The sequence below is a fragment of the Asparagus officinalis genome, chromosome 2 (assembly GCF_001876935.1).
Source record: "Asparagus officinalis chromosome 2, Aspof.V1, whole genome shotgun sequence".
NCBI classification, from domain to species: domain Eukaryota; kingdom Viridiplantae; phylum Streptophyta; class Magnoliopsida; order Asparagales; family Asparagaceae; genus Asparagus; species Asparagus officinalis.
Genome location: NC_033795.1, coordinates 72,611,572 through 72,638,030, shown reverse-complemented (window position 1 = coordinate 72,638,030; position 26,459 = coordinate 72,611,572). Strand labels below are relative to the sequence as shown.

The window sequence follows — 26,459 nt, the reverse complement described above, 5'->3', positions numbered from 1 at the left end:
ATATATATATATATATGAATATATGAGTGCAAATGCACAAAACATGCACGAGAAAAATCTGGGAAAAATAACCAATTAGAAGTTTATAGACTTTACATAATGATTTACTTAGAATCTGGGAAACTCAAAAGAGCAAAATTCTAGGTCTTTTCAACAGCTTTCCAACAAATATTTAATCACCTCATTCTGAGGTCGGATTAAAAAGTTATCGCCAAAATACTGTGTACACATTTTAGAAAACTGTGTATTACTTAGTAGTCGACTACTATGTTTAGTAGTCGACTATCGGGAATTCCTGGACGTGCCAGGTTTTAGTTTTCGGGTTGGATTTGCATTGTATCCAAACTCAGTTGTTACCCTAAGCATATATATTCATTTTAAAACTTTTTTTACCCTATTTCACGTGAGATTATCACCAGCCACCTTCCTCCTTAAACCCTAACCCTAAACTGAGAATTTTGGAAGTGTTCTTGAGAAGTTTGTCGAGAAGAAGGCGAGTTTTGGCATTTTGGAGAAGAGAGATCTTGCGTGCACGTGGTTGAGGATTCCAACAGCACATTGAGGTAAGATTATCTTCGTCCAAACCCATCCCTATAGTTAAATAACTAGATTAAAAGTTAAATATTTATGTTTATGCGCATGATCTTAATATGAGATATAAAAAGATTAAATTTTAAGGTTATTTCATAAACCCATGCTAGATCTATACTTGTTTTTCTTGCTGTTGTATATAGTTTGTGATCATAATCATTATGATGCTTTTAGTTTCACTTTTAATCTGTTAATCATGTTTAGATCATGCCTAAACCCTAGATATGCAATTAATTGAATGTACATGATATTTAAAGAAGTTTAACCCTAGACTTGTGACATCTAAGTTTTGTAAAAATCAGAATTTGAAACAAGATTGATCTCTGTTCATATGTAGATTTTAAATCATGTTATTATTATCATATTGCTTACATATTGATCAATTGAAGAAAATGATTAATTTTGATGTAAAACCCTAACTAGACAAATTTATACTTTGTTGTCATGCTCAGAATAGTTATTACTGTATGTTTAACAAGTTTAAATCATGTAAATATGAAGTGATAAGTGTATGTTAAGTTAATTTTCCTGTTTGTGCACGTTAGTATACATGTTTTCACAGTGTAGTCGACTACTAAGCATAATAGTCGACTACTCTGTCAAACCTTCGAAACACAGACTGAGTTATAGCAGAGTAGTCGACTATTGACCCTAATAGTCAACTACTAACAGTAAATTTGTTTTCACAGAGTATGGATTGACTCAGAGTAGTCGACTACTAATCCTTGTAGTCGACTACAAAAGCTATTTTTCCTTAGTTTTGTTTTATGTCTACTTAAGATGTGATTGCGAACTTCGAGCCATACTTCTTTATATATATTTTTCATAAATAGTGCATTAGTAAACACTTGGGGATTCTGAGAGGGATTATGAAGGGTTAAGACCCAATTACTTTGAGAAAGAGTTTAGAACATACTATACACACACCTTCTGGATATCGTTGATGAGCTCAGTTTAGTACTACGGGGGTAGTGCGTCGATATTCCATTTATGCAGGCCATTGAGTCGGGTTTGGATGCTTTATTTAGCCGTCCGTCCGCACGAGGGTGCGATGAGGCTTGTGAGCCGTACTTCTAGGATACCTATATGGTAGGCCGTTATGCACTCATGTTACGCACTGTGATCGCGATGAGACTAATGAGCCGTGTACACTGATTAGGATACCTACAGGGTAGTCCGTTATATATGATAATGCTAAGTATCAAAATCTTACACGGAGTTGCATTGAGATAGCCAATCGATAGCCTGAGTCATTGGCGGATGCCAGTTATGTTTTTGACTAACTGCTAAAATATATGACCTAGAGTACTTTGTATATGAAATTACACAAGATTTGTGACGGTATTCATTCTATCTCCCTAGTGGCAGTGGCAGATATTATGAATACGATATGTTGATGTCTTTATTTTCTTTTTTTGCTTTTCTTTATTTCTTAGGTTGGGATCAATGATTAGCGGTTCACAATTTGAGATATATGGTATATACATCAGAGTTTCCTTGTTTGGATTATTTCGCTCGACGTACCAGTCTCGTGTTGTGGATTTTTAATTGTTGATTTCATTTAGATTGTTTATCCTTAATTCGGTATTAATGTTTAGATGTTTACGATTCGGGACATATGGTATATACATAAGGGTTTCCTTGTTTGGATTATTTCGCTCGACGTACTACGTCTCGTTTTGTAGGTGTCTGAATATTAATTCCGCTAGATACGGGAAAAATGATTTAGGTAGACTATGCTTAATAGATAGAGCCTCTACTCCATATAGCAGCCCTTCCCCGGGGGGCGGATGGAGATAATCTTGCTATAGCGCTTTGACGCTCTTATTGTTGTTTTTTTCTTTTAAAAATACACTTTCAGGTAGCTCGGAGTTCCGGAGAGCCGCAAGATGACGGAGTTCTTGCATAATCGCCGTCCCGAGAGATTTATTAGAGGCTCCACTGTAGTTTTAAATTTTATTCAAACTTAGAGTTTATTTCCATTTTGTAAAGGCAATGTGCCTTAGTTCGACTTTCCGTTTTGATTCATGTTGAGACATCGTATGTTATTTTAGACTCCAGAATTCTATTTCAATTTATTTTCAGTTGAGACATGACCTTTATTTATGAGATATCATCTTCGTTATCATGTCTATTATTGTCGTTCTACTTCTTTGCCTGTTTTGTACCTACGTTTTTATTTGATCCCACTAGAGGATATTACTGTGATGAAACTTGTTGTTGCACAGTGTGGGTGCATGGCAGGTTTGACATCTCTGGGTTCATCTTGAACTACAGCCATGTGTGAAAACAGGGGCGTCACAGTTGGTATCAGAGCTCTAGTTCCAGTATCATTTGGATCATCCTGTGTCGAGTCGTGGAGCTAGTATAGAGTTTCTTAGGATTCATGTATAGAGTCTACTAGGATTTTCTAGAATGAGTGAGGACGATATATACATATATCTCAAAAATTAAAAAAAAATTTATGACTATCATACTTTGATTGAAAAGTATTTGCATGAATGATAAGTGATATGATTTTCTTATTATTATGTGTTTGCGATCTCATTTGCTGTGTTTATTAAGCTCTCCTCTTGATATTATGAATATGTGGTCGAGGTATAACTTGTACCCGGAGAGCTGGGCAAGCAGAGCTTGAGCCGCAGCAGGCTCCACAGTATTTGATTGACTTGGTATCGCCGACTGCAGAAGCAGAGACTGGCAACACTCGAGGAGCGAGTAACGAGCCAGATTATATTTTATGAAGTTCCACCACCAGTCATATTAGATATGCCTATTGGAGAGGTAGTACCGACGGTTACACCATCGCTACATCTAGCTGTTAATAGAGCCGCAGAGTAATGAGCTTAGCTCAGTAAGATTTAGGAAGATATTAGAAGCTAAGAACCCCGGGAATTTAGGGCACATTGGATTCAACTGCAGCTTATAAATGAAAGGAATATGTGGGAAGTATTTTTAGATACACTTAATGTCAACTCAGTACATAAGCAGAGGTTAGCTATGTTCAACTTAAAAGGCAACGCAGAAGGATAGTATAGGCTTCATTTCACCCCAGAGCATCGGAGGGTACTCACTTGGGAGGATTTCGTATTTTTTGACGAGCAGTATATCTCTTCCGCGACACGGGCCGGGAAAGAGCTAGAGTTTTCTAAGCTAGAGCAGGGAGATATGTCTATGGCTGACTATGAGAACCGATTTATGAGTCTTCTATGTTTCACGGGCATGTGGCAGTCAGGAGAGCCGCTTTCGCCGTCAGCGACTTCTCCGTCTTCCCCCACCGAATCAGCCACCGACTTCCCCCGTCAGCAGAGACCGCGACTTCTCCGTCTTCCCCCACCGAATCAGCCGGCCCAGGAGCTTGTTCGTCTCGCTTCGACCTACAAGGTACAATTTTGCAATTTCCTTGGACCAACTTTGTTCTAGTTATAGAAAAATTGAACTGATTTCCTTTAGTACAAACTTCAACCCTCAAACTAGTTTTCTTTAGAGCAATCTCCTTGGACCAACTTTGTTCTAGTTATAGAAAAATTATCTCTGGCTCAGTTTCCTTTTATAGTTATCAAACATGCCTTCAATAGAACTAAATGCAACAACAGATTTCATGAAGTTAATTTCCAAAATTTGGAATAAATCTTTGTTGTTGTTGTTGTACCGGCTTAATTTTGGTTTGCGTTGTTAGAAGCATGGCAAAACAATACACCGTAGTCGGCAAAAAAAATATATATATATAAAGAAGACAGAGAACAATCATAAAAATACTAGAATTTAATGAGATTCAGCAATCATTTGGAGTTTAACACGGTCACAATTTCACTAATAATTGACATATCAATTTTTATCTTTATCGGAGTAGTGGTCTTCATTTTGGATCCATCCGCAAACCGGTGTTTCTGTAATTTGGGTAACGGGTCCATTATGAATCTATGAATCTTAATTGAGGGCTTAGCTTCTAGGATTCCATAGTTCAATTGCGTTAAAAGTAAACAACAAGCAGTGCTGAATAGAATATTGATGAAACTAAGACTTGAGACTAATCTCATATTTAATTGGGATCAGCAAGCGTGATAGCATGCTAATTAATAACTAAAGAGAAGCTTTTGCGTGGCTTCGCAAGAGTGCTTCTGTCTTAAAAAATAGCATTTTTTTACTGTGATGATTCCCTAGCCAGCAAATTAAAAGGTTATCCTGAAAAAGTGAACTTACATTTCTTAGTTATTTCTAGCAGCATTTAGATACCTTGAGTTAGCACATTTAGATACCTTGAGTTAGCACATTTAGATAACTTGCATGTCATCATCATCAGGCAATTTTAGATGTTTATCACAGAAGACATGGCATACGCTTGTTCCTGTAATTCAAGTTAAATCTATTTTGATACCTTGTCGAATGACCTTGTCGGATGTATATATGCTCTATTTTAGCAGTTATCCATGGCAAGAAAGTGTTTTTATGTTGTGAAGAGAGGGCGACAATGTGGCATTTTTGATAATTGGGAGGAATGTAAATCCGCTGTTGATAAATTTCCAAATGCCTCTTACAAAGGGTTTGTAACGTACGAAGAGGCTTTGAGTGAATGGGAGAAGCACACTATCGATCGTGGTTCAGCATCCAGCTCAAGGCCTGTCCAGACACCGCATCAATTTCAACAACAAATATTTTCGGGGAATTGTTTTTTCCCCGATCTATGTTTTTGCATTAGGTTCAATGTTTACAATGATAGTGTTCGTAGTATGTATCGTTGCAGTATTTGTTGGCTTGTCCATTGTAAAAGGTATGTGATGTGATTTGTAGTATGTGGGTTGATTGTAACAAAAAATGCAGCGTGGTTGATGGGAAAGTGCACATCCGTATGTTTTCATCGAGATGTATTTGATGAAATAAACCTTTAAATTTCTTGTCATTCATGCAATTTTGCAAAAAAGTAGTAGTTTTTATTTTGTCTTCAATCTGTTATTACTTCTCCTGCTGTCCCCTACTTTGATATGATGATGTATAGTTGCAAGGTTGCTGGTTGATATCTCCGACTTCCCTTCACCTCTGCTGTTCAATTTCTTGTATGTATCAGTCGCAATGCAACCAAATGTAACCAAATGTTCCCTTGGCATTGGTGAGACGGTCAACTTTGGATGTGCGTGCTTGACAAAATTGTTCCCTTGGCATTATATGATTATTTATTAACAACATATGGTTTTGTTTTAATATTTTGAAAGCCCATGGTGTTATTCTCCACTATTAATAGCCTATGTATGGTATTTTTCTCTAACGAAAATAAGTTGTGGTATCCTTAGTACAAATTCCTAGTTAGTTCATCTATGCTGTGTTCAAACGGAAATACGATATTCCTTCTCAAGTTCAGAGTTCGGTATCACATGTATCTGATCCAAAATCCCACACATGGGCACATGTACGTATGGGCCAAATAATAATCAACCAGTTTTATTCTCTACATTTAAGGTGGCTAGTGTGGAGGTGCCAAATTTTGTCACCTTCCATTTCATCAACGCATACGAGGAGATCGACGAAGACGGTAGAGTCACCGCCATCATCGCAGACTGCTGCGAGCACCACGGCGATGCCTCCATCCTCGACAAGCTCCGCCTGCAGAATTTGAGATCGTCCATCGGGCAGGATGTTCTTCCGGATGCTAAACAAAACCATATGTTCGGACAGAACCCTGCAACTTGTATATTTCCGGATCTATTTGGGAAACTGAAACGTCATGGCAGTTATCCATGGAACCAAATGTAACCAAATGCAACCAAATAAAAATCCCAATGCAACCAAATGCAACCAAATAAAAATCATCACTATTCTGCAACAAAGGGAAGCACAACGAACCATCCTCCATAATAATCAAAACATACTTTCCACACAAAGGGTCGCACAACAAACCTTTCGCATAATAATCAAACAAAGTATAGGACAGTTATATGTTGGCATCAGAATAGTTATACAGAACCTAACACCATAGTTATACAGAACCTAACACCAGACAACATACATCTCAATAACATTTCCAACATTTCCAGACAACATACATCTCAATCTGCAACAACTCCCTGTAGAAATGTCGTGGATGTGCTCCTCAAGCTGCCTCCGACCGCGTAGCTGAGCTTTTCTTAGTAATATTGCATTAATCCCTACAAGAAAGGTTCACTTGTACATTAATAATGAAATAAGCATTGCAGCACAAAACATAACACCTAATCACAAACTGTATTTGGAAAATGCTCGACTAGTTGAATGTTCACTTGTACATTAATAATGAAATAAATGCATTGCTGGAGGAAACATAACAAACCTTTCTTGATGCAACGTTTCACCCAAAAAATTAGTCTAGTCTTGAGAAAATGCTCGAGTAGTTGAATGTTCTTACAAATTGGAGTCAACTAGTTCATGGATATGTCTTTTTGGCAATTCAAGAATATAAATGAGAGTCTTTTTAGTACTTGAAACTGGATTAACAATTTGAGACCATTTACAACTATTCAAGAATATAAATGAGAGTCAACTAGCTGTAAGGAAGGCAACACATTGTTGTGGACAGTGTGCAGTTATTTTTAAATCAGCTGTCGCCAGCTTGAGTTCTGATTGTTTTTCTTTCTTCGATTTTCGTTGGAGAAGCGAGAGTTGTGATTGATGATTTGGACGTGAAGGACGCGGGAAAAAAAAGGAAAATAATAATAATAATTCAAGATGTGGGGTAGTTCCTCTGTTCATAAGCGAATGGCCGCCAAAGAGCTGATGGCGGACTTCGATCGAGGCGAGCCCAGCTCAGGTGATGCCCTTGTTCTTGTGTTTCTGGATGTTGAACTGTTTCCTTTGGGTCACATTTTATGACTATATCGATTTAGAAATATTTCAGCACGTTATTAGACAGTTTATTGAATTCTGTAACTATATCTGGTCATTCTGCATTTGCTGGGTAACTGGGTGCTTGGAATTTTCTATTGTTATGATCAAAATCTAATCTTGAGATGTTTATGGTTGCAATTAATTATTAGGTCGTTTCTTGAGTCAAGAAGGCAGCAATCCTTCTTGGAAACTCTCTTTTCCTCATGTATGTGTGGCAACAATCTCATCATTCCTATTCGGTTTCCTCATATATATACACATTGTTGTGGACAGTTGCAAAATTGTACCTTGTAGGTCGAAGCGAGACGAGCAAGCTCCTGGGCCGGCTGATTCGGTGGGGGAAGTCGGAGAAGTCGCGGTCTCTGCTGACGGGGGAAGTCGGTGGCTGATTCGGTGGGGGAAGACGGAGAAGTCGCGGTCTCTGCTGACGGGGGAAGTCGGTGGCTGATTCGGTGGGGGAAGACGGAGAAGTCGCGGTCTCTGCTGACGGGGGAAGTCGGTGGCTGATTCGGTGGGGGAAGACGGAGAAGTCGCGGTCTCTGCTGACGGGGGAAGTCGGTGGCTGATTCGGTGGGGGAAGACGGAGAAGTCGCTGACGGCGAAAGCGGCGGAAGTCGGTGGCTGATTCGGTGGGGGAAGACGGAGAAGTCGCTGACGGCGAAGTGTATTTCTTCGACGAGCAGTACATCTCTTCTGCGGCACGGGCTGGGAAAGAGCTAGAGTTGTCTAAGCTAGAGCAGGGAGATATGTCTGTAGCTGACGATGAGAGCCGATTTATGAGTCTTCTACGTTTCACGGGCATGTGGCAATCAGGAGAGCGCCAGGCGCAGATGTTTTTTATAGGACTTCGCCCAAGTCTTCACTGTTACCTAGTTTCTAGAAGATTCCGTTCAGTCCGAGAGGTAGAAGATGCTGCTATATCGCAGGAGATAGAGACTGCGATGTTCCATAAGAACAAGGAGGGTAACAATAAGTCTAGATAGCAGAATGACAAGGGTAAGGGCAAGAGACCTTTTGCCGGACTAGGAGGACCCCAGCAGCGGGGTAAGGACTTCATCACCATCAGCAGGGAAAGTTCAAGAAGGGAGCACAACATGACTTGAGAGCACCACCGCAGCGCAAGATTCAGGGTGCATGCTATAACTACAACAAGATCGGGCATAAGGCTAAGGACTGTCACAGTGCGCCAGCAGGAGGCTAGGGGGGCAGAGGCTAGGGCCAGTAGCAGTATCGAGGACACGGTCAGTAGGAGAACCGTGGTCACGGTCAGTAGCATAACCATGGTCACGGTCAGCATCAGTAGTGCCGCAGTTACGGCCAGCAGCCGCAGTAGAGGATTAAGACACCGTCAGCTGTTCCTAGGATTGAGTTGCCAGTAGGCCAGATTCGCACGATTCAGGAGATTTTCGAGGGACAGATAGTCCCGTATATTCCACCATCGACAGTTCAGCAGTCGCCAGCCACTGGCAGAGTCTATGCAGTCGTAGCGCGTGATCACGGTGCGAGTGGAGCTATAGTAGAAGGTAGTTACCTTAGTAAACTCTTTTCCAGTTCAGATTCTATTCGATTCCAGAGCTTCCCATTCTTTTATATCTCATGCCTTCATGGATAGGCTCCAGTTAGTCGCACATCCTTTAGATGTTCCGTTGTCAGTCTCTACTCCCTTAGGAGAGGTATCTCTATTAGAAAACGTCTGTAGGAGATGTGTCATCAGCTTAGATGAGTCAAAATTTATCATAGATTTGATCGTCTTGCGGATGTCGGATTTTGACGTCATTCTCGGTATGGATTCGTTATCATCCTACTATGTTAGCATTGACAGTTTTGCGAAAACAGTCAGTTTGCAAGCGTTCGATGAGTCTGAGTTGATCGTAGCTACCTCACAAGGCAACCAGTTTGCGGAGTCATTTCTGGCCTATATCGAGGAGGTGATGCTGAGAGATCGGAGTGCTGATTTGTTCGAGACTAGGGTTGTCTCAGATTTTTAGGATGTCTTTTAGGACATACCGGGGCTACCTCCTATGAGAGGGGTTGAGTTCTGCAGCAAGTTGCAGTCAGGAACAGCACCGATATCTCTAGCTCCCTATCGTATAGCACCTGCTGAGATGAGGGAGCTATAGACTCAGCTGGACGAGTTGTTGTCTCAGGGTTTTATTCACCGGAGTCATTCTCCATGGGGGGGCGCTGGTCCTTTTCGTGAAGAAGAAGGATGGTAGTATGCGTCTTTGTATAGATTATCGAGAGTTGAACAAGGTCACTATCCGGAAAAGGTATCCATTACCGAGGATTGATGACTTGTTCGACCAGCTTCAGGGATTGCAACACTTCTCGAAGATTGTTCTTTGTTCTGGTTACGGGTTCGGGAGATGGATATTCCCAAGACTGTCTTTCTGACTCATTATGGGTCCTTCGAGTTTCTTGTCATGCCATTTGGGCTAACCAATGCACCTGCGGTATTCATGGATTTGATGAATTGAGTTTTTCGTCCATACTTGGACCAGTATCCATCGACGACATTCTAATCTATTCGAGGTCGGAGGCAGAGCACAAGCAGCACCTTTAATTAGCATTGCAGACTTTGCGGGAGCACCAGCTATATGCCAAATTCATCAAGTGCGAGTTTTGGCTATCCGAGATTAGATTTTTTTGCCACGTCATCAGTAGAGAGGGCATTACAGTGGATCCAGCTAAGGTTATGGCAGTACTTGATTGGGAGCCGCCGAAGATAGTTACCGAGATCCGTAGTTTTTTTGTTTTGGCTGGCTATTACAGGAAGTTCATTCAGGACTTCTCAAAACTAGCCACACCACTTACATGCTTTACGAAAAAGGATGTACCTTTTGTTTGGAGCACGGAGTGCCAGGAGGCCTTTGAGACTTTGAAGGCTAAGTTGACTACAACGCCAGTTTTGACCATTCCTAGCAGTGATAAGACCTTTGTAGTCTACACAGATGCATCGTTAGCAGGTCTAGGAGGTGTTTTGATGCAGACCCAGAGGGTAGTAGCATACATTTCGCGTCAGTTGGGAATGCATGAACAAAACTATCCCATACATAACTTGGAGCTAGCAGTAGTGGTCTTCACATTGAAGACATGGAGACACTACCTGTACGGAGTATAGTTTGAGCTATTCACAGATCATCAGAGCTTGAAGTACCTCTTCTCTCAGAAGGAGCTAAATTAGAGACAGCGACGATGGGTTGAGTTTATTAAGGATTATGAGTTCGCGATTCAGTATCACCCGGGGAAGGCGAATGTCGTAGCAGATGCATTGTGTAGGAAGCGTCGTCACAGGATTGTAGCTTTTAGATGCTCGTTATATCGAGATCTCCACACACTTAGCCAGTTCGACTTTGTAAAGGCAGTCAGCCTTAGTACGATTCTAGTTGATTTATGTTAACACTCTCATTTTGTCAGTTATCAAAGGTATTACAGTTGAGACATGATTCTTTTATTTATGAGATATCTTTTTTATATCATGTCTATTACATTTATTCTCTTATTTTATCTGTTTTGTACCTGCACTTCTATTTGATTCCGCTAGAGGATATTACTATGATTGGTGAAATGTGTTTATGCATAGTGTGGGTGCATGGTAAGTTTGACATCTTTAGATTCACCTTGGATTGTAACCTTGTGTGAAACCAGGGGCGTCACAGTAGTGTTGTACACGTTGTGCATATTCGTCCCTGGTCGACCGATGATCAAGGACAGTCAACCGACGTGTTAAATTGCTGATGAAGGGTTTTTCCATGCTTGTTTGGTTGTGAACATGTGGTTCAAACCGTACGTACAAACGCGTGATCATGGACGTACACATGGAGTTTTAGCACATACGGACCTCCGAGAAAGGATATTTTCATGTATTGTTTGACCACGACTAGGCAATGATTAGTTAGAATAATATATGTGTCTGTATGGATACCGTTGATAAGCACAGCTCAGTACTGCATAGGGTAGTGCGTCGGTATACTAATGAAGTAGACCGTTGGACTGTACTTGTAGGAACACATATGAAGTAGGCTAGTGAGTTGTATTTGCAGGATACCTAAATAGGTAGTCCATTCTGCATGGTGATGCAATAAGGCTAATGAGTCTTACTTATAGGATGCTTGAGGAGGTAGTCTATTCCGCATGGTGATGCGATTAGGCTAGTGAGTCGTATTTTCTTAAGATGCCTGAACAGGTAGTTTGTTCTGCATGGTGATGTGATGAGGCTAGTGACCCGTATTTTCTTAGGATACTTGAACAGGTAGTCCATTTTGCAAAATGTTGCAATGAGCTATAGAACTTTACAAGAGATAGTACTTTGAAACTTTTGATAGATTGAGTCTTAAGCGGAGTTAATTATGAGCATGGCTCACCATAGAGTTATATTGTGATAGGGTATATTGTGTTATGGGTTATACTGAATTATGTACTTGTATCCATATCATCTACCCAATGGTAGCGTGAGGTATTTAGTTTGACATTTATGACACTGTTTGGGATGGTATTTTTATAATGTATTCCTTTATTATTTATTTTTTTGTCTGGAGTTGGTATTTAACGATTCACAATTTGAGACACATGGTATATATATGAGGGTTTCCTTTTTTTGGATTATTTTACTCGACGTACCGGTCTCGTGTTGTGGATTTTTTAAGTATTAACCCCATTTAGTACAAGGTAAATAATTTAGGTAGACTATGCATATTTTAGGTAGAGCCTCCATTATATGTAGTAGCCCTTCCCCTGGGGGCGAATGAAGATGTTTTTGCTAGCGCTCTGACGCTGTTGTTCTTTCCGTCTTTTCAGGCAGCGGATCAGAGTTCCGGAGAGCTGTAGTTTGACGGAGTTCCTGCATAGTCGTTGTCATTCCGTGATAGTCGGTTATTGGTCCACATTAGCTTAGTAGTCGTTTAGTTGATTTCTAGAGTTGTATTTTATTTTGAAGGCCGAGTGCCTATGTACTATCCATTTGACTCTTGTATTTGACATTATTTACACTTATTTCAGTTCATTGGATGTATATCTTGTTTCTTAGTTGAGACTTGTTTATCTATGTTGTTAGACATGTATTCTTATATTCTACTCCCTAATTTTATTTCTCTTATATCTTTTATTGTTTCTACTAGAGAGATATTACTATGATGGTGAAACATGTTGTTGCACTGTGTGGGTGAAGAGCAGGTTTGACATCCCTGGGTTCACCTTGGACTGCGGTCTTGTGTGAAATCAAGGGCGTCACGGTTTATTATTTTTATTTGTTGTTCGATGGACTTTGTATTGTATTTGTTGTAAGTTTATGGTGAAATGGATTTTTGATAATGTTGTATATTGGATTAGAATGTTGAATGTGTACATTCACTACAACAAAATACAACATTGTTGACGAAACAAAAACATCGGGAAAAGTTTAAAAAACATCGGGAAAAATCTTTCCTGACGCAAAATGCAGCGTCGCCAATGCGTCGCCAAAAGTGCGTCAAGGAAAGTATTTGGCGACGCAAATACACTGCGTCGCCAAAAGTACACTTTTGGTGACGCGTCATGTGTCGGGAAAAGTATATCTTTTAGCCACACATAATATTTTGCGTCGGCAAAAGTGTACTTTTGGCGACGCATACAGCGTCGGCAAAAGCTATGCGTCGGCAAAAGTATAGCTTTTAGCGATGCAAAATTGTTCGTAGCTAAAAACTATACTTTTGGCGATGCAAGTTAGCGTCGGCAAAAGTGCAACTTTTAGCGACGTAGAGTGAAGCATCGCTAAAAGCTATACTTTTGCCGACACAAGATAGCGTCGGGAAAAGTATAATTTTTGGCAACGCATAATTATGCGTCGGTAAAAAGTATAATTTTGTCGACACTAATTTGCATCGCCAAAAGTAATATATTTTCTGTCAACTACAAGCCTATACTGAACCTGAACATCCACAAAAAACTTGCTCCCATTCACATCAACAAAGAAACCAAACATCAAATTATACTCCAAACAAGTTGCATATTATGATAAACAAAGAATTTGCACCCATTGCAAAATAATTACATTCATTTCCATTTCCAAGTCAACACTCAAAGGCCTGTTTAAATATTCCAGTTTGCCATATTTAGTGTTTTCCATTTCAGAGAATGACACGTTATAAGATTTACAGGAATCTAAACTAAGTTGAAAAAAGAAAACTTGAAGTGAAAGAACGGCACGATCAGTGAACCTCTTCACAGATGAAGGTATATTCTCTGATAGAGTTTTTGTGACTCTGTCTAACTCCTGCATTTGTTGTTTTGCAGTGAACCTCTTCACAGATGAAGGTATATTCTCTGATAGAGTTTTTGTGACTCTGTCTAACTCCTGCATTTGTTGCTTTGCAGTCACTCTATCAGGGCCACAGTACATATCCATAAGTGCATTTGTTGCTTTGCAGTCACTCTATCAGGGCCACAGTACATATCCATAAGCTCTTTCATGTGTGGTGGCCTTTCCATCAGTTCTTTGATAATTTCCTGTTAGAGAAAATGCAACGTCAGATTATCAGCTACATATATATAGCTCAAACAAATACTACTATATATTTTATAGCGCTCAATACAAATCGTATGTTCCTACTCAAATTTTAAATTCTGCAACTTAGAATGATTTACAATGGACTACTCCATAGATATAGAGTTGAAACATTGACAGGCACAAACATGCATCAGCAGTCCCAAACACTTTGAACTCCAAACATTAGTGTCACCATATATCTTGCATCAATAACAAAGTATCTGATATGAGGGCTTGCCAACCAAGAAGAAGATCAGTACATGAAGATGCAGATGAATCAAGGGAAATGTTGCAAGGAGAATGGAAATTACACACGCGATGGTCAGAGCATCCAAATAGTTTCCAAATCAGGGCACAACGCTGGCTCGAAACTTCTCTGTGATCTCTGATAAATGTTAATTAAGTATAAATTTTCCAAATGCTAAGCCCATAGCCCAAACGAATGACAACAAGCTCAAAGAGCATGTGCACAACGCTAGTTAGCCTCACTTTTGAACCAGGTATCTCAGACCAGTTCACAGAAACCTCAATCATTGGGATTTTTAGATGTTTGCATAAATAGACAATTTCCATATCAGATAGCTTATGTCTCGAGTCAATTAGGGTTGTAGCCTGTGAACCAAGTTTCTCTTTCTCCTCTGCTAGCGCATGTATCTGATGGTAGTAGGGTAGGAGGTATATCAAAGTTATCATAATGCTCAAAGAAGAAAAACACAGCCAATATTCTTGGCGGAAATGAACTCAGAATTAATTTATGGAGTTTGTACCCCTGAAACTAGCTACTTGGTAAAAACACGGGCTACTGTCTTCAGTAAAAATACTAAAAAAGTAATTAAGAAAAAAAGAGACTTTACTGATACATCTGAATTTTTCTGCATAAGTTGCTGAGACGAACCTGGCTTTCAAGCTTTTCTAGGTTAGTCACCTTAGTTGCCCCATCAGCATCAAGCATCAAAAGGAGTTCACCACGTGAATGAAGCATTCCCTGTTTAACAATGCTTTCACAAAATTTAGAAGCATTGGTCAATCAGTAATACTTAAAACATTATCTACATATTCATAATAACTCCTCCTTACACTTCAGGGGACAAGTTCTTCTTCTGCTTAAGTAGGCTTTCCTTTTCTTGCCCTGCTCAAATCCACTTGCAACTCCTCCTTTTGTGCCTAATCAAGCAGAACAAAAAAAATTTATAGGGGAAGTGATGAGAACAAGGAGGCGGAAGAAATTCAGGCAGAAGAATAAAATATATCTAACCTTTAACTCATCTATTTTCTCATTCAATCTTGACATCTGAGCATCATGAGACTTTGAAAAACTGCGCTGATGATTGCATATAATTGCAACCTGTAGCACAAATAACTCGACAGTGACAACAGAAGAAAAATCTAAACCAATTCTAACACACCATGAAGCTGCAAGTACCTCTTTATTTGCAATCTGATAAATAGCATTTTTTTCTGCTAGTGTACCCTCCTTGGTTTCTTCAAACAACTGTCATTTGATGCAATGAAGACAATGTCCAGAATGAAAAGCCTTTTATGTTCAGAATGAAAAGCCTTTGATGATTCTTGAAGACTAAGAAGAAGTGGAAAAGGTTCATATAAAGATATCAAGACTTCATAATAAAGATTAAAGTAGAAGAATCTAAGTTCTCGATTCTTGGAACAAGAACAGAACTAAGCGCACCACTCTTCCAATAAGTGCATCTTTGATTAGTAGTAGCAGTAGCAAATGCATTTACAAATTACAACATAATATATTTTCAATTCTTACCGTTGGAACACACACATCTGAATGCATCACTAACTCTCTAATTTTAAATTATTTTGTTTTTACAAGTCACAACTTTTTGTAGTCATAACACCACTCAACTCACCAAACCAATTTTAAATTATTTTGTTTTTACAAGTCACAACTTTTTGTAGTCATAACACCACTCAACTCACCAAACATATTTCTTGGATTTTGGATGAAGCAAGTCACAACTTTTTGTAGTCATAACACCACTCAACTCACCAAACATATTTCTTGGATTTTGGATGAAGCTTGAACAACATGAGGTTCCAACCAACTCCTATGATCCAAAAACATTAAAAATATCGTTTTCAAATTATTCAGCATCAGCCATGTTTTAAGGCATACATGCAAATTCCAGAAAATTTTGACTAGTTAACTATACATTTCACGAAATTGTCATGAACTCAGGGGAAGGGGTCTCACAAAACCACCATAAACTTTTTCCCTTTGAGAAAAATTATCATGAATTTTCAAAACTACGGAAAAATACCATGTCGCTACTAATGATGTTAATAACTAGGAAAAAAGGACATAAAAACCTATTTGCAAGGAGAACAGGAGAGGTAATATAGTATACATATAAAGCACACAAGGACAAAAAATTATCCAACATTTGCAAGGAGAACAGGAGAGGTAATATAGTATACATATAAAGCACACAAGGACAAAAAATTATCCAATACATGTCACATGTGAAGATGACCAACTATAGTATACATATAAAGCACACAAGGACAAAAAATTATCCAATACATGTCACATGTGAAGATGACCAACTTTCCTACCTATAGTCAGTTCATAGTTTTCTCTGATAAAAATTTTAATGGTGCCTTTTTGCAAAACCACCCTAAAGTCGTGATAGTTTTCTGTGGAATTTACTCTTTTTAAGTTTCTCCCAAGGAGATATCAAAGACCTGAGATACATAACCATCACTACACCAATCAATGAAAAAAATTGAAAAACGGGAACATTTAAATCTCTACCTTAGCAGCAATTGCCCGGAGATATTTAGCACGAAAAGCTCCTGTAGCACGAGCCCATTCCTTACCGCCGTTCCTCTTCAACGCTATCCTCGCCGCCTACACCGCCAGATTCACATCTTCCTCAGTCGCTGTCGGTATATCTCCTGCAATCAAACGAAAACAACAACCCCAACCGTCAAGAAACCCCATAAACTTAACTAAATAACACAGGAAAAGAAAAAAAAAGGAATGGCTTCCATCAAGACCCCCAACTTCACGGTCTTCATTCTCTACTTAATTTTACTGAAGTTGCTTTTCTTTTCAAATTCTTTCCTAATTTCCCCGGAATCTTCATATTTCCAAGAGCTAATCATACTACGATAACAAATAAGCCAGAACCCAAGCAAAAAAGTGTTATTTAGAACAAAACTTAATAAATTTGGGCCGTAACAAAGTCGACAACGCCGATCATCAAGGAAACCCTAATTTTGCTTTAAAAAGGGGCAGAAATCGAACCGATGGTGGCCTCGGTGGCCGGGTTGATGATCGGGATCCGCTTGCCGAGGACAGGTTCCCGCCACTCTCCGCCGATGAAGAGTTGCCGGTGAGGGACTGCAATCGACATGAGTGAGTAAGAGAGGAGGTCGGCGGGATGGGGCGGCTGTGATAAGATGAAAGAGAGAGAGAAGGAGAGAGAGGAGATTAGGGGGGAATGAGAGAAATTTTGGGGGGAAAACGATGGAAGGAATGAAATTTTGGGGGGAACGATGGAAGGAATGGAATTTTAGGGGGGAACGAACGATTTTTTGGCGACGCAGATGAATAAAAACGCGTCGTTAAAAATATACCTTTCAGCGACGCAAAGCCGGCCCGTCGGGAAAAAGTGACTTTTAGTGACGCTAACCTAATACATCGCGATAAATACATATTATTAGCAACGCTAACCCTAAAACGTCGTTAAAAATATATATTTTTGCCGACGAAAATAAAAAAACGTCGGGAAATCCATACACTTTTACCGACGCTAAGTTAAAACGTCGCTAATAATATACACTTTTAGCGACGCTAATTATAAACGTCGGGAAAAATATATGTTTTGCCGACGCTAACTAAAATCGTCGGGAAAAACATAATTTTTGCCGACGTTAACTAAAATCGTCGGGAAAAACATAATTTTTGCCGACGTATTTAACCATGCGTCGAGAATAAGCGTCGGGAAAAGTGTAATTTGTTGTAGTGTATCTTTGCTTCATAATTTAACATATATGTGAAACTTTTATTTTTGTAAATGATCAAAAATTTGGAGGGTAACATATGACTAGATTCCAAATCAACATATAATAATTTGATTCAGTTGCCAAAAATAAAATTTCCATATTGTTACCATATCCTTTTGAAATTTAAAAATAGAAGGAAATGTTTTAAAATAAAATAGGAAAATCAAATCTTGAAACTTTTGTTAATCTATATTGTATGTATGTATGTAGATGTATATGATGTATATGACACAGCACACAGCACAATATATATATAATATATTATATATATATATATATTATATATATATATATATATATATATATATATATATAATATATAACTTATTTCATTATTATATATATATATATATATTATATATATATATTAGAGAGAGAGAGAGAGAGAGATGAGAGAAATGGGATGCTTTGGGCGGTACCAAGCATAAATTTGTGCTTGGTAGTGATGTGTCACATTCTCAATCCACTCTACCCTATGTTGAATGTTAGTCCCATATTTGATGAAGCTGGAGGGGGATATGAACATACTACAAGCACAATATTTTACGTGCTTCGGTACCAAGCATACCCATATTGGATATATATATTATATATACTATATATAATATATAATATATATATATAATAATATATACTATATATATATATATTATATATATATTATATATGTATATATATATGCAGAAAAGATGGGTAATGCTTGCGGTAGTGAGTTGGCATAATCCCCTCCACTATAAATGGTTGCATTTCAACTATTACATATATATATGTATTTAGATATCCTAATATATTGAATATGTTATACACACACAACACACCACAATGTATGCTATATTTGTATATGTTTGTGAACAGGGCATCAAAGTTATACCTTTAGAGTTGCAGTGCACAACAATCAAAGTTATAGTTATAAAATTTATCGATCCCCGAGGAGGTTTGTAGGAGAAAATCAAATGGTTTTATCGTTGATGTGTGTTGCTGACATTAGAGTGATGAATGTGAATGTGATTTTGGAGAGATTAGAGAGATAAGAGTGATTGTATGTAAAAAAACAAAAACAATAGTGAGAGTGGATAGATAAAAAGTGATGTGCATAAAGGTAAATGTAACATAATAACAATAAGGGAAGAAAGAAAGATAAGGCAAATAAAATCAAGAATAAAAATGAGAAAAATTAGAATTAAATAGGAAAATAACAGAAAATTAAAAGATGGAAGATTTATATTAGAGTATGGGAATCTAAAATTGAATCACGTATATAGTTTCGCTACAATTTCTGAATTCCTACTATTATTAGTCACATCTTAAAAAGGACAATTCTCTTTGAGGGTTCTTAGCCTCATGACGAATCAAAAAAAAAGGAATAAATAAAACAAAAATAAAAACTAATCCCTCATGGGTTCTAGCCTCAAGGAGAATTAGTATAACGCTAAATAAAATCTAAATACAAAATAAATTGCTAGAAATAAAATGTGAGATTTAAAGCAGAAAGTTAAAGATATAAAAGTAAATTCTACTCTATTACGCTATGAACAATAAATCTAAGGCAGAGGTTTTGTCTCTTGGTTACTTAAATTAAGGAAAGAAGCAAACGATAAATTTTTTAATAAAGAAAAAACTTAACATCCCAAAAGGTTCTAGCTCAGGTGATAACAAACCTTCATCTTGCTCTTCATCTTCACCCATACATTCATCTTCATAATCAACAAAGAGAATAAAGAAAATATGAAGAGAGTGAAAATATTTTTTTGTTTAATGTAATAAAAGTTACAATTGGAAGGTTTCTTCTTAATTAAAAGCACCCTCCATCCAAAAGGAGTTTTCACAAAAAATTAATTTCACACCCCCCCTCACTCTCTATTCCCTTATATTATATCCTCCAGCAATGAAGAGAGAGCCCTTCGAATTTAAACTGCCTTCACAAGTTTAATAATTTCATCCTTTAAGTGTAACCTGTACTTTTGCGTTTTGAAACTGTATCGCATAAAAGATATCGATACCGGTATCGATACCCGTATCGATATTAATATTAAAAATAAACTTAACAGATCAGCTTCGTCTTGTCGAGATAGATGATTTTCATAATTATATGTAAATATCGCATTCCGAATCTTGAGATATCGTTGTTATTTTGCGGCCAACCATCTTGAATATGATTTTCTTTCATATTAGATTTTTTGTCTTTTGGCTTCTATTGGTTCTTGCCTTGACCCTGCGATTCAAATAAAAGGTACAACTAGAAAGTTAGAGTCTTTTTAGGCTTTTATTCATTATTTCTCAATAACTTGTAAATAAGGATAAACACAATTATAGTAGTATATTTTTTTCATGTAAAATATGTAATGGGTATAAAATTATAATAAAATTATGATATCAAATATCCTACACCATAAACTTTGCTGTCTTCTAGCAGGAAGGAAATAAAGAGGAAGAAAAAAAAAATTCTAACTCACTTTTCTCGGAATCGTGGTTGTATTTAGTGCATCACAACAAGCCCTTAAATCGCTAGCGTTATCCAAGTAGACGAGTTGTAGTCTTTGTGAGGCGGTTTATAGTAAATACCCACAAAATTCGGTTAACATTACCAATTTAAAAAAGGTCAGCGAATTAATTAATTTACTGGATATATTTAAGACATTCTAATGAAAGCTAGTTATACTCAAGAAAACTGTTTTATATATAACTTTAAGGTAAATCTCCCACAAAATCTTTTCATTATAGCTATATCTGAACCAAAAGTCTACTTAGAACTTAATTTAAAGTTTTAAAACGAACATGCTAACTGCTTTGTATTAATAATTTTCAGGACTCTTAATCAAGATAATTTTTCAAGGCATTTATACAAATACAACTATTATATATAAAAACATTTGTGTGTGATGTGTGTGTGTGTGTGTGTATTTATATATTTTATAGTTTCACTTTATTCTTCTGTGATTTTTTTCTACTTTATCAGGCTTTGTAAGTTGACTATTTACCGTTTTGTGCAATGAATCGCCCAATCCCAATTAGAATTAGCTGTCTATTAAGTATAGAAATACTCTTGGGCTTAATTACTGTCAACTTAAAGGCTAATATGGTACATTCTTTGAATTCAAGAGTTTTTTTTGTGGCCTATTTTTCACATCGTTCTTTTGCTAAAGTTAGTTTATTTTAAATATATATATATTATTATATATATATATATATATATATATATATTATATATATAATATATATATATATATAATATTATATATTATAATATATATATATATATATAGATATATGGGAAATATGTACTAAGGTGCCACTTAGAGCATCTTCCACAGCTTCTCCAAATTTTCTCTAAAATGGGGCAAGCAAAAGTCATATTCTTCAACTAATTTTTTAACAACGTCCAACAGCTTCCCCATTTTGGAAGAATCCATTTTTCTCCAAAATTTTAAAGAATCTGCCCAGATTTGGGGAGCTCCGCCTCCCATTGTTTTGTCGCCTATCCCTATTTAGGGAATGAGATGGGGAATCTGTTGGCGCCAAAAAACCTAAACATAAATTCTCCAAAAGTGAAGAAATGGGAAGCTGTTGGAGATGCTCTAAGGTTGCCACCTAAGATGCGCAATCTGGACCATCCATTCAATATTAGTCAAATAAATCTCAGCCGTCTATTTAATTAACTACCCCACAATTAATTTGGCAGTCTCGAATCACCTCCCGTTCCAAACAACCCCCCACACCCCCCAACCCAATACATTGTCCAGACACAAAAACACCCCCCCAATCACCTCCATTCCAAAAAAAATAACTACCCGCGTTCCTCGCCCTCGATCTCATCCACGTCAAGCACCGATCGACTCCGCCGTTTCCAAAACGGTCCACGCTTGGCTCGGCCGCGAAGCCCTCGCCTTCTGAGCGGAGCGCGCCGTTCCGCCTTCGGATCTCGAGCCGGCGTTCGGCCGATCGAACTCCACTGTGGTCAGCCCTCGAATCTGGCCAGACCCTTACTCCTCCTTTCCTCCGCCCCAACCAGCCCGTTCCACACCCACCTTCCGCGCCATCGCGTCAATCTTAGACCATCCATCGGGATTTTGTTTCTTGGCGTTTAAGCCCTCTATCCATCAAATAATCCTTGTAATCCCTATTTGCTTCCCTATTTATTTCGACTTTATCTTACAATGTTCATTAATTTAGGGCTGTGTTTTGGAACATGGATTTGGCCCTGGATTTTAAATCCAAGATATTTCAAATCCAAATCCCTAGTTTGGCCTACAAACTGCCGCTAGAATTTCAAATCAATTATTTTAAAGAGAGAATTTTTGAAAGCCCAAAAGCCCGTATTTGAATCTACCTACCCTTGTCATTTACCGAATCTCGATCCCAAAGTCCTCTGTCTCATTTCTCAGCTCACGATCCCTGACTACCTCCTCTCTGTCGTGTTCTCAGTCCACGACCAATCCGACTCCTCTCTCTCTCGTTTCTCAGTGCACGATCTCGAATCTCTCTCTCCTTCTCAACGCGAGCAACGCAGGTATCTCTACTCTCTCTCTTCTCCTCTCTCGTTGAAAACCCTTTTAGATTCGATCTAGGGCTTTTGGTCTTTCCCCCTTACTTCCTCTTCTCCTCCTTCATCAAAACCCTAGTTCTGTACTTGGATATTGATTTTGATAGCCAGTCTCTGTTGGAAATAGAATCGCTAGCTTGCGTATGATTTTTGATATTCATCTTGTTGGCTTAGGATCTTGGCTAGTTGACAAAGACGATGTGATTTGAGTTAATTGATTTTAGTTTTCGTAGCTCAAATGGGATGTAGACAACAGCTCAAAGGATTGCTGATTATTTGAATGGTGAGCTCCCGCAAGAATGTAGACCAACAACATGTCGTGTCGAGTTCCTTTCATTATTTAGCAAAACTGGTATAGCGCATCAGTTTGTTTAGTTCAAATTTCAGCCTAAACTACCACTTCTAGTTTAGATTAATCCTTCCTAGCCCGTTGCTTTAAGTTGAATCGCCAAACAGACCGCCTACCGAATACACATGAAATCGAGAATTAATATGAGTTAGCCAATACTACAGGATGATTCACCCAACAGCTCGATCAACATCCTCTGAGCAATACTTTACTTCTATGATCATGGACACTTGCACAGACAATTTGTGACACTCTCATACACAGCTCATTGTCAGGCCAATCATTCATTTCGCCACACATTACCATTACGCCACCGAGTAATTCAGCTTAGAGAATTACATCAGCCACCATTTTAAAACTGTATAGGTTCCTATTTTGCTTACTATAATTGCAGAAATGAGAATTTTTCTTTAAACATTATATTCACTGTAAAATCTGATAGTAATTTTGGCCCCATAGATTGGCATAGATTTTATTAAGCGTATCAAGTTTGAGGATAGTGTTCTTCCCAATATGGCAAAGTTTCAGTTATGTCAGTTTAAATTACTATCTGTTAAGTCGATATTGCATTCTTCGCTTATTGACATTAATTAAGCCCAATATATGCGTTGATAGAGACAGTTGGCCTATAGCCTATATTATGCAGTGTGGTTTATTGTTCATAGTTTCTTGCATGAATGTTTGAGATGGTGAAATTTGATTGCCTCTTTTCGGCTCTATGGATCCATATTGCTAACAGCGTTTAATGATTTGAGGACTAATTTCATGATTTCCGAATCATGTAAAGAAGCACAATGATATAACTTTGAAAGTTCTGTTCTAGGCATTGCAAATAACGTGCTGATAATAACATTCAGTATTATATTCATGTACGACACTTATCCAATATTTGTTTGAGACATTAGTATAGCATTTCGATTGGTTCATCATGCTGAAGTTTCATGTTGTTCTTTCACTTCTAATGCTAGGAGTGCTGAAAATATTTTGCCGGGGTAATTTGCCCCTTATTTACTTTAGTTATATTTATTTTCAACTGTTTTTCTAATGTGTATATCCATCAGCTCATGCTGATTCCCTTAAGAGGAAGGCCGCATCAGATAAGAGTTGTTCGTTTCAAAAAGACTTTGGAGTCACCTATTAATGTCCTTTCAATAACTCCATATAGCTGTTGAAAGGCTTCTAGCGTTCAGACATAAAGTAGCCTCTTAATTGCTTAAAAAAAGTACATGGATAGGTAAATCTAACCATATTAAGGTGACGGGCATTAAATTATGGTTGCAATTATTAAACCTCAACAAAGTGAATTCTTATGTATTACTTTCTACAAGACAGCTGTTTGTAAAGAACAGAGAGCATTCAGTCTTCTTATCCAATATATGCATTTTTGATTAGAAATAAGTATAATATAGGTATCACCTTATAGACATTGTTTCAAAGGTATCTGTTAGTGGCGTGAACTAGATGTTGCCCTCTAAACTTATCATGGACTTCGTTGATGCTTGATCATATTTGGCCTCATTTAAAAGCTTACCATTCTACAATACTTCATGTGTTCTTGATTTCCCTCCCACAATACAGTGATGTAAATTGTTCCAAATCTTACAACTAATAATAATTTTGTATTCAAGCTAATTTATTTTAGGGATCTCTGAGAGAAAATCTAATGAACACTTCGCCGCAAGTTTTACTACTGTTACAGTTGCACTAGAGTAATTGTGAAGTTAGCATTGATCATCAATTAGGAAAACAAGTAAATACTCAACATAGTAGCCTGACACAAATTGAATTTAAACGTTTCCTTAGACAATTTCTTTCGGATGAAGAAATTATAATTTACCTTACAACAGCAAAACTTAACTTTCTGGCATGACAAGATGAAAGGGAAAGCACCAATATTGATCAACCCTGCTTCAGCAGGGTAGATATACTGCGGACATGTACTCACATTTTTATCTTTTGCATCCTGGGGTTGGGACGACATCACATCATCGATTATTCTTTCTGTTGGTGAGTAGTTGTATGTACATAGTAAACCATCTTTATGACAGATAAATACACAATGATGCATAGTTTCACTGTTCTGGTTAGTTTACTTGATATGCGTCGCGGAGCCGTTTGGTCTGCAGAATTCTCGTTCAAGGCAGGCGAGACACCTTTGAAGCAGATTTTTATGTCTTAATATCAAAAATGAAGTAGGATATGCTTTTGCCAAATGCACTCTCTCAAACTTGGTTCTCCCTCAGATACGACATCCTGTGGCCTCTTTCCCCGGTGAATGTTCCACAATCAGAATGCCAAAGCTGTAGACATGCCCATTTTTGAGACATTGCCCTGTAGATCCATACTCTTATTATTTTGTCATTTATCTAGGATCCACACTTATAGTTGTACTTCTGCGAGTGATTGATGCTATCTTATTCGACTGATTATTGGTTATCAATTTTACGAAATTCGTCGACTCTAATGCTTGAGTATATTATGTGCTCTGGCATTTCACTCGTAATGAAGGAAACGTTAGAATGTATAATTACCACTGAGCGTATATATGGTACGGAGCTGCGGGTCGTTCAGTGCATGACAAATTCAGGCATTGAGGTGATATTTTCACTATATCCGTCTAGGTATGTTCTGTAGCTTTGTACATCCCGGGCAGCGCGGGGGCGCGCGCGGCCGCCGGCCTGGGCGGGGTCGTGCCGGGCAGCTGCGTACCCACACGTACTGATTACGGCGTGCAACAAAATTGCCACCCGCCTTCTGTCCTCTTCGGTCCATTTTGCCCGCGGAATTCAGAGAGAAATTAATGCATACACCTTTGAGCAGTCTATTCATTGTAGCATCCAGGCCGGTAACTGCTGCGCAGCAGGCAAGCATAGCTTGTAGGTTGGAAACCGAATTAAGCATAAAATTTTAACAGTGGTAAGCATAAACATTATTTCAAAAACTCTAGATTTCAACATATCCTGGTCAGCGTGGTTAGAGAATTAATCCGGAACGGGTGGGCTGTTGATAATTCGCTCGTGTGTTAGATTCTATAGATCCTGAATTGTACTTCTGATTGTTTATTATAAGCAATAATGTGAACTCGATCGCCAATAACGGTATAAAATCCCTGGTCACATTTTGGCAATGGGGTATGGCACGGTGTTTGAACGTAAGAAAAGGTAAACTTTCCCTAGCTTTATGGGAATATACCCAGATTTGCAAACCGGGCGGGCATTCAAGAGAGACCTGGGGAAGAACCTCTTCCCCTTGCGGGCGCGAGCGGGCCACTGCCGGCTGCATCCCATTGCACTTACATTGGCTCCCAGACTTGTTGCTGATTAGCCTGGCTTGTTTCTTCCAACGGGCCACGTGGGCTGTGGAATTTCACAGTTGATAATGTATGCTGAATACATACTTTTTGATAGTTTATTGCTTGGCTTGTTAACCTTTTTTAAACAGGATGATTACATTGTTTGTACTTGCTTATATTCATTTTTTTATAAGTTCTCTCATATACTAGACCACCTTCATCAGATACAGAAAGGTATACAATCCTGTTACTATTTCTCTCTCTTTTTTTT

At 38.1% G+C, this 26,459-nt stretch overlaps 1 protein-coding gene, 2 long non-coding RNA genes and 1 pseudogene across 3 annotated transcripts; 1 reads left to right on the top strand and 3 right to left on the bottom strand.

The window, feature by feature from the left end:
• Window positions 3,837–5,528, top strand: LOC109829611. Its single transcript, XR_002244092.1, has 2 exons — window positions 3,837–3,975; window positions 5,016–5,528. It is a non-coding gene; the product is annotated as an uncharacterized LOC109829611 (long non-coding RNA).
• On the bottom strand, window positions 6,442–9,223 carry LOC109831298. Its single transcript, XM_020398629.1, has 3 exons — window positions 9,047–9,223; window positions 7,734–8,151; window positions 6,442–6,731 (listed from the first exon to the last, which is right to left on the bottom strand). Exons 1-3 carry the CDS (start codon window positions 9,221–9,223, stop codon window positions 6,574–6,576), a joined length of 753 nt encoding a protein of 250 aa, XP_020254218.1. The 3' UTR covers window positions 6,442–6,573.
• LOC109831591 lies at window positions 13,463–13,820 on the bottom strand. The gene is made up of 2 exons (XR_002244470.1): window positions 13,722–13,820; window positions 13,463–13,640 (listed from the first exon to the last, which is right to left on the bottom strand). It is a non-coding gene; the product is annotated as an uncharacterized LOC109831591 (long non-coding RNA).
• Window positions 14,060–17,526, bottom strand: LOC109831590 (annotated as a pseudogene).